Here is an 8,820-nt window from a genome sequence, read left to right as displayed (position 1 = left end):
TCTGCATAATCAGATACAGTTCTCTACAGTAAACCTAGAGCAGGGATCCCTGGGTGGTGCAGCGGTTTAGCGCCTGCCTTTGGCCCAGGGCACGATCCTGGAGACCCGGGATCGAATCCCATGTCGGGCTCCCGGTGCATGAAGCCTGCTTCTCCCTCTGCCTGTGTCTCTGCCTCTCTCTCTCTCTCTGTGTGACTATCATAAATAAATAAAAATTAAAAAAAAAAAAAAAACCTAGGGCAGACATCACACTTAATGGAAAAATGTTGAAAATTTTTCCTCTGAGATGGGAAAATGAGAAAGGAATGCCTTCTCACTCCATTTCTTTTTTTTTTTTTTTAAGATTTTATTTATTTATTCATGAGAGACACACAGAGAGAGAGAGGCAGAGACACAGGCAGAGGGAGAAGCAGGCTCCATGCAGGGAGCCCGACATGGGACTCGATCCCAGGACTCCAGGACCACACCCTGGGCTGAAGGCAGGCACTAAACCACTGAGCCATCCAGGGATCCCCTCCCTCTATTTCTATACAACAAACAGGGCTACGTTAGGGTATTGGAGCAAGACAGTGATCTACTGCCAGTTTTCAGGGCATTTGTCCTGTTGGATGGGGGACGGAATGGGAAACGGAAACTGACAAAGAAGCAATTATAGAGCCATGACAATCTCCCTTCTACTTCACTCATCCCTTTTTTCTTCTGAGAACCAGAACCATAGTGGAAGCAACAATCTTTAGGATCACCAATCAGATAATGTTGATCATTCAACTTTAGACAAAGAAGGGGCTTTGAAATATCATCTCCTGTAACAACGCTGTCGATTCACAAGAACCATGGTCCAGAAAGATGAAAGAGTTGCCCAAGATCCTACTGCCGCGTAGATGCCACTTTCCTCTCTGGGTGGTGATGTGAATCCCTTAGGTCCACTGCAAGCAGCCTGAGGTGCAGCAGCAACTCTGCCTCCTGGGGTGAAGGCTCTGGAGTAAAGGATCACCCATGGAGAGACAGAACACATCAGCACCAGAGCATGTCCAGCGGCACACCATTTGCCCTGCTGACATCACAAGCAGAATGCTAGGGCTGCTCACACTTGAACTGTGATGTCAGGAAACAAAGCTGAGGGCAGTCTCCGAGGAGGGGGGCTAACTTGATGGGGAGATCACAAAACAGCAGCCAAAGGGAAAGGTGAGAAGGCAGGCATCAGATCCCGAGAGATGGAGAGGACCAGGGTGGGGGCACATGGGACTGACGGGGACCCTCCCAACAGCTAGTGAAGTGGGACCAGGGCAAGGTCCCTGCACCTGAGTGCCCAGGGGTTCTTTTCCGTCCCACCGCAGGGCAGCCGAGCCTCTAGCCCTCTCTGACATGGAGAAAGTTTCATGTAAGTACTTGTGCTTCCTACTTTTCTTCTGAAGGGCCAAAGAAGTGGCTCCTTTCCCTTGCACTGATGTGACTTCTTTCGGCTCATCCAGTTGCTTGTCCAAGATTTGCTGCAGGAGTTAGGGCTGCGACACAGAGAAGACAATCCCCATGTTACGCCCCGCTTTGTGGGCTGACTGGTGACACACCCTCTGTACCACCTGGACAGACAAGTGCTTCTATGGGAAGGACTGGTGTACCCCTAAAAGGCCCCTCAGCTCCTTTCTTTTTTTTTTTTTTAATTTATTCATGAGACACACAGAGAGGCAGAGACAGAGGCAGAGGGAGAAGCAGGCTCCTTGAGGGGATCCCAATACAGGACTCAATCCCAAGACCCCAGGATTACAACCTGAGCCAAAGGCAGATGCTCAACCACTAAGTCACCCAGGTGTCCCAAGGTCCCCTCAGCTCCTGTTCTGACTTTTTTTTTTTTTTTTTAAGATTTTATTTATTTATTCATGATAGTCACACAGAGAGAGAGAGAGACAGAGACATAGGCAGAGGGAGAAGCAGGCTCCACGCAGGGAGCCCGACGTGGGATTCGATCCCGGGTCTCCAGGATCGCGCCCTGGGCCAAAGGCAGGCGCCAAACCGCTGCGCCACCCAGGGATCCCCTGTTCTGACTTCTTTAAGGCTTGCTCTGTCTTCTCAGGGCCACTCCAGGACCACAACCCCACCTTCCAGCCCCCTCCCCAAGCCCAGCTCCTGATGAGTAACAGCAGTGTCCGCACATTCGAGGACCAGGTCCTCTGTCCCATTTGCCTGGAGGTGTTCCGTAACCCAGTCACCACCGCCTGCGGGCACAACTTCTGCATGACCTGCCTCCAAGGTTTCTGGGACTACCAGGCTACTGCGGGCGAGACCCTCTACTGCCCCCAGTGCCGAGAGAGCTTCCCATCCAGACCGCGCCTCTGCAAGAATGCCATCCTGGAGGAGATGGTGACCTGCTTCACCCAGGCCAAGGACCAGACCTTGGGGTCCTCACAGATCCTGGCCGGGCCTCGGGACGTGCCTTGCGACTTCTGTTCACCCCAGAAGCTCAAGTCAGTAAAGTCGTGTCTGCAGTGCATGGCCTCTCTGTGCGAGAAGCACCTGCGCAGCCACTTCGAGGACCAGGTGTTCCAGGACCACCAGCTGCTGGAGCCCGTGTGGGACCTCAAGAGCCGCCTGTGCCGGAAGCACCGCAAGCTGCGGCGGCTGTACTGTCGCACAGAAGGCTGCTGCGTGTGCGGGGCCTGTCTGCTGGAGGAGCACAAGAACCACGACACCATCCCCCTGGAGGAGGAACGTGCCCGCAAGGAGGTGAGGCAGGGATCGGGGGAGGGTCAGGATGGGGGGCAGGAGCCCCGACCTCGTGGTTCTGAGTCTCTCACTGAGTGTTAAAGTCTTTCCCAAGCCTGGGCACACCTGTCCTTGGAGGGAAGTTACATAACCCTCCGAGGGACAGTCATAAAAGTAGACATGCCCTGACATGGGAAAGGGCTGGCAAGTTTGAGGAACAAGGGTCCGACGTTGTATGCGTGAGTTCTATGTTCATTTTTTTTCTGGCACAGAAGAAGGAAAGTCTAAAAGAAAACATTGTCATGGTAGGTGGGGCAGATCCCCACCTTTTCTCTCCTTTCACATTTTGTTCAACATATTTGTGCTGCTTTTCTTAGAGTGGAGGACTTCTATTTCAGACATTCTATCATGTGTATTCAGTAAGAGTGCTCTTCCCATGTGGCCACCCGGTGACGGTCTGCGGCCAGGAGCTCAGGCCGGAATATAAACCATTCGCCACACTGTTGAGCTCAGCTGACGCTTTTTCCATAGCCAGACTTTGTCAACAAAGCAAGCAGTGTGTTGACTGATAGTCTGGCTTGAGCTTCTTATTTTGTGTGGGCCACCAACAGTTCATGGACAGGCACCTGGAATGGCACAGTTCTATCATCTGTTTTAAACAAGAACATGCCCGTTGCTGGGACAGGTGGAGATGAAGGCTGCTCTCTAGAGGGACTTGGGACACATGCTGCCTGGGCCAGGTATCTCCGGGCTCCATATCTGACGTGCCCCTCCTCGACCCACCGCCTCCTCTCAAGCCACCAAACCTCCACAGCCCCTTTTTGTGACCTGAAACCCTGTGGTCATCACTGTCAGGAGCAGAGAACCTGATTCCTAAAGATGGGAGGAGAGTCTCAGGGAGTAAGGGTAGTCCTGGGCCATCTGGCCTCCAGCTCTGGTCTTTCTCTCTCTGGGCATCTTAGCAACGTCAGCAGCGTGTCTCCTCTGGGCTTGTAGGAGGGTTTCTCCCAGGCCACCTCTCTGAATCAAGGGCCGTCTCCTCCTCCCTCTCACTCCCAGGTGGAGGTTCGGAAGGTCCAGGCCAATGTGGAAAACCAGATGCTGATCATCAACTCTGACAGCCAGAAGCACCGAGGGCAGGTGGCCTTTCTCTTGGTAAGGCTGGCCTGCCCTCTCCCAGGCCCCGGCTTCACACACACACACACACACACACACACACCCTGCACCAGGCTGAGGGGCACTCTCAGGGCTTGGAACCCAGTGGTCAGCAACCGGATGCCTAGGCAGGCTCCACGCCCTAACAATGGGGGAACCAGGCTGGGGCTGGGAGATGCCTCTCGACACACCATGTACCCCACGCACACCCCCCACAGAAATTGATCCAGACAACACGTGATGAGGTGAACACCTGCTTCTCAGAGATCATCCAGGAGGTCAAACAGCTGCAGATGAAGGTCTTGGATTTTGTGGAGAAAGAGGAGGCGGCCGCTCTGGGGAAGCTGGGCAGCTCCATCCAGCAGAGCCACAACCGGCTCCTGAAGCTGGAAGGGGACAGCATCTGGCTCCGCACCCTGCTTGCCAACAGGAGTGACCAGCAATTTCTGCAGGCAAGGCCCACCCACCCCTTTCAAGGCCCTAGGGCTCTGATAGAGCCTCCATTCCCTCTCCACCCTCAGACACACCAGATCTGCCCAGATCCAGGATAAGCGATCAGCATTTGGGGCTGCATCTCTGTCCATTCTTTGGCCTCTGGGGGCCTCCCCATTCCAGGCCATTGGTCCTGAGCTTACACCAGCACCCTTGGCTTCTTCCTCCACCTCAGCACTCAGCCTGATCCTAACTTCCTGCCTTCATTTCCCTGGAACAGAAGGGAGTGGACGCTGAGATTCCAGGCATCTGCCACAGTCTATGTTTCTCTAGACTCTCCCAGACCAGGGATGGAAGTGAGACCAGAACAATCCATATAGCCTGGAATGAAATCCCCTTTCCTTCCCCAGCCCTGGCCTAGTCCCCAGCCCATTGCTGCTACAAGAGGGTAGCAGGCAGGGTAGCCAGCAGAGGTTTGGGTGGCAGCAGTCTTCTCTCCACGTGGGGCCCAAGGCTACCCAAACTGTTGCTGGGGAATTCAGAGCATAGACCTCCTTTCTTCAGCTGATGTCATATGTGGCGGGGGGGTTGAATTTCTAGAGCTGTTGCTCACAGTTGCCCCAACACACACACACACACACACACACACACACACATGCACACACATACCAAGAAACTTTTGGCAAAGTTTTTCACTAAGCAACTAAAAGCTCAAAAGAAATCCTCCTCCCATTGTTTTCTTTTTTTTCCCTCCCATTGTTATCTAATACACTTTGGTTAAACCATTAGGCTACAACAGCCATGCTTTTGGCAAAGCCCTAATCTCACATCACAACCAGGAGGAAGGGCGAGAGATGTCTAGGTTTGAAAAGCAGCAATTTCTCCACCTGCCCCATGATCCTGGGGACCCCGGGGACCCTAGCCTAAGCAGGAGCTCCTGGCCTCTGCGTAAGCCCTGGCTAACAGGTGGCACTGCTGGTCACTCCCCGAATTCAGGAGTTCCCCAGGCTGAAGCACTTCCCTGCCTGCATGGAACCCCTGATGGGAACCAACTGTGAGGAGAAACAGACCTTCCTCCAGTTGCCAGAGACTCTGGCCGAGCTCCGGACCCGGCTGATGGACGTGGGTCTCAGCTTCATCAATCAGATTCTCCTGAAGGGTCAGTACCTGGCAGTCTGGGGCCACTGGAGACTCACCTGCTTTCTGGGGTGGGACCACCCTACAGGGCAGTGCTTAGGGGCTCTAGGCACTCGTAGAGAGCCCTGCCTGCCCGTGTGCACCTTCCCCAGGTGTTACAGCCTCCCGGAAGCCCACATCTCTCTCTGCAAGGATGCTGGGCTGTAAGAGTATCCTCAGCAAAGCCCCTCCATCTTCCCCAGGCATTAAGATGAACTCCTATGAGGTGCTGCCCCCAGCTGTGGACAGGAAAATACTTCTCAAATGTGAGTCCTCAGTACGGGGGTCCAGACCCAGGGGTGAGAAGGAAAGGAGGTCCCAGCCCCACCTCCAGTCAGACCAGGGCTCCAGAGAGATGCCAGCTCTCTCTTGCCCTGACCTTCCTCTTGGGACTGGAGATCTCAGGAGGTCTCAGCTTGTGATTCCAAGGCCCTGAGAGGAGAGGAGGACTATCCCCCATGGGTGGGGCAAGGACCTGCTTATTGCCCAGCTGCTGGCTTGCCACCCTCCCTGGGCTCTGATGTGTGGCACAACCTCTGCCCTTGCCTGAGTGCCTGCCCGTGTCCCCGGGGGTTTCGCCAAGCCAGCTTGGATGACTCTGCCCATTTCTTCCTCATACAAAAATGTCTCTTTCTTTTTTACTATTATTAGTTTTTAAGTATTTATTTATTTATTTATTTATTTATTTATTTATTTATTTATTTATTTATTTAGGAGAGATACCCAGAGAGCATGAGACAGACAGAGAGCAAGCACGAGCAGGGAGGGGCAAGGGCAGAGGGAGAGGGAGAAGCAGATTCTCCCTCTGATACGGGCCTAGACCTCCGGACCCTGAGATCATGACCTGATCTGAAGGCAGATGCTTAACTGACTTAGCCACCCGGGCGCCCCCAAAAGTCCCCTTTCTTTTGATGCTTCTGCAGCCGCTCTCCTGGGGGGTGGGGACTGGGAGGCACATCTCAGTGACTTCCCTGAGATATGGTGGGGGGTCTCTCTGGGGAATCCCTGAGTCACCCCGTCCAGTCCGGGAGCCCTGGGCCCTCTGTCAATCCGGCTCAATCCTGTGTCCTCCCGCCCTCGCCCGGGGGAAGAGAGGGCCGGGGAAGGTGCTCACCGGGGTCCCTTTCCCGGCCACCTCCCCACCCCCAGGTTACTGCAACCTCAACTTTGACCCCACCACGGCCAGCGAGGAGCTGTTCCTGTTCAAGGAGACGCACTCGGTGCTGAACCTGGGCATCCTCCTGGAGCCCCTCGGCGCGGGCGGCCCCGTCCCGGGCTTCAGGCAGTGGCCGCAGGTGCTGTGCTCGCGCGGCCTGTCCGAGGGCCGCCACTACTGGGAGGCCGACGTGTCCAACTCGTGGGTGTGCCTGGGCCTCACCTACCGCCGCAGCCCCCCGCTCGGCGGCCGCCCGCGCCGCAACACCGTCCACCTGCTGGGCCGCAACCCCTACTCGTGGTGCCTGGAGTGGGACTCGCTCAGGTTCTCCGTGTGGCACGACAACGCGCAGACGGTGCTGCACGGCGGCTACCACCGCACGCTCGGGGTGGCGCTCGACTGCGGCGCCGGCTGCCTGTCCTTCTACGGCGTGGCGGGCGGCCTGAGCCTGCTCCACCGCTTCCTCGGCTCCTTCCTGGAGCCGCTCTACCCCGCGGTCATGGTCAGCAGCGGCGCCTCGGTCACGCTCAAGCAGCGCCCGGAGGCGGAGGCCTAGGTGCGGCCAATAAACCTGGACCCCGAGCGCTGGCTGGGCCTGGAGGAGGGGCGCCGGGGGTGGGGGTGGGGGGGCGCCCCCCGGAGGTCTGTGCTGTGCGGGGGTGGCCCCGGGAATCCCAGGAAACAGGCGACCCCCTCGGTTCCCGCAGCCACAGGAGAAGGGCTCCGAGCCAGGCTGGGGTGTCCGCACCCCCACATCCCAGCAGCCTCCGGAGCTGGGGGGATTCCTGACCTGGAAGCACAGCTTCCCCCACCGCGGGCGACCAGCCCATCAGAGGCCCCTGGCCTTGGTTTTCTCGGCTGGTCCTGGCTGCTCAGCCTCAGGGGCCCACGGACGTGTTCCCAAAGGCCATGAGACCTGAGTGGGGGGGCTTGGAGTAGGTGGCTTCTCTCTGCTCCTCCCCTGCAGGTGGCCGGGCTGAGAGTGGCACCTGACAGACAGATGGCTTAGGGGTGTTCTATCCCAGTTGCTTAATGGGGGCCTGGGAGGTTAAGCCGTGGAACCCAGGCTGATCTCAAGAAGCAAGGCTGAGGGCCTACTGTCCAGAGCGCAGTCTCACACTGCTGGTGTTTCAGTCTGGAGCCGATGTGGAACTGAGGCTCTCCACCCCGCCGCCCTCCTCTGTGTGGCTGAAGGCTGTCTTCCCAGCGATGGGCACACCCCACTCTACTCATAGCATGTAGCACTGCCCAAAAGCAAAGGGGCTGCTTCCACGTCCAGGCCTCCGCCATCCCACCTGCCTGGCTGGGTGTGCGGGTGTCTGCCCTTCCTGGGAGAGGCTGGATCCCCGCCAGGTTACTGCCTTGCAACTGCAGGAGTGGGCCTGGGGATTCGGCCCCTCTAGGGAAGCCACCTCAGCATTTCCAGCTTCAGCCAGCCTCTTGTTCCTCCCGCTTCTCTTGTGGGGGGGCTCTCAGGTTAATGATTGACTCCGAAGAGGAAATGCTACAAGTCCTGGGAGAGAACCCCTCCGGCAATGCAGTCCAGAACCGGGCCAAACAGCACCCCACAGGGTGTGCCTGAATTCCATCCCCACCCAGCCCCTTGGAAGAGAAATTAGTGATCCTAGTTTCCGGTCAGGAGAGGTCATTTAGGGGTCAGGGCAGGGCCAGACTGCAATAGGTGTAGAGGGTATATGCTCAAGGTCTCTCAGGCTGGGGCATTGGCTCCTCTAAGCAAGCTGTGTCTTACCCATCTTCCTTTCTGGTGTCTTCACTCAGCACCAATTCCAGTCATTCTTGTTTTCCTTGAGCATGCTGATAGGTAGGAATCACCTTTCCAAGGAACACCTTTCCAGTGTTCAGGAGAGGTCTTTTCATATCCAAATGTCTCAATCTAGGTTCCAACACCCACCCCCCCCCCCCCCCCTACCCCCCCCCACCCCCCCCCCCCCGCAATCTTCATTCTTCCTGGGCTAAGGTCAAGAAATGCTGAGGTGGGGTACAAGGAGACAGCAGAGCTGTTCTGGTTAGCCACATGGATAGATCTCTGAGCCCTTCCCCATCCGGGAGCTGACAAGGAGGCAGCTATCCTTACCAGCTCCTCCTGGGGTGCTATTGTGATGCCAAAACCATCCTCATACCCTCAAGCACATGTTGGTTGAAATCCACATCTGTATTTTTAAAAGATTTTATTTATTCAT

At 56.2% G+C, this 8,820-nt stretch overlaps 1 protein-coding gene across 2 annotated transcripts; it reads left to right on the top strand.

Moving 5' to 3' along the window:
* The first annotated feature begins 1,070 nt into the window (after positions 1-1,070).
* TRIM80 (tripartite motif containing 80) lies at positions 1,071-7,201 on the top strand. Of its 2 annotated transcripts, none has more exons than XM_038546636.1 (8): positions 1,071-1,185; positions 1,338-1,381; positions 2,072-2,721; positions 3,760-3,855; positions 4,074-4,307; positions 5,284-5,446; positions 5,577-5,729; positions 6,613-7,201. In XM_038546636.1, exons 1-8 carry the CDS (start codon positions 1,151-1,153, stop codon positions 7,173-7,175), a joined length of 1,938 nt encoding a protein of 645 aa, XP_038402564.1. In that variant the 5' UTR covers positions 1,071-1,150; the 3' UTR covers positions 7,176-7,201. The 2 variants fall into 2 exon arrangements, with proteins under 2 accessions (XP_038402564.1, XP_038402565.1); XM_038546637.1 differs by having other exon boundaries at positions 1,072-1,185; positions 5,667-5,729.
* Positions 7,202-8,820: the final 1,619 nt, after the last annotated feature.

This window comes from Canis lupus, chromosome 9, assembly GCF_011100685.1.
Source record: "Canis lupus familiaris isolate Mischka breed German Shepherd chromosome 9, alternate assembly UU_Cfam_GSD_1.0, whole genome shotgun sequence".
In the NCBI taxonomy this organism is placed as follows: Eukaryota; Metazoa; Chordata; class Mammalia; order Carnivora; family Canidae; genus Canis; species Canis lupus.
This window is presented reverse-complemented; position numbering and strand designations above follow the sequence as displayed.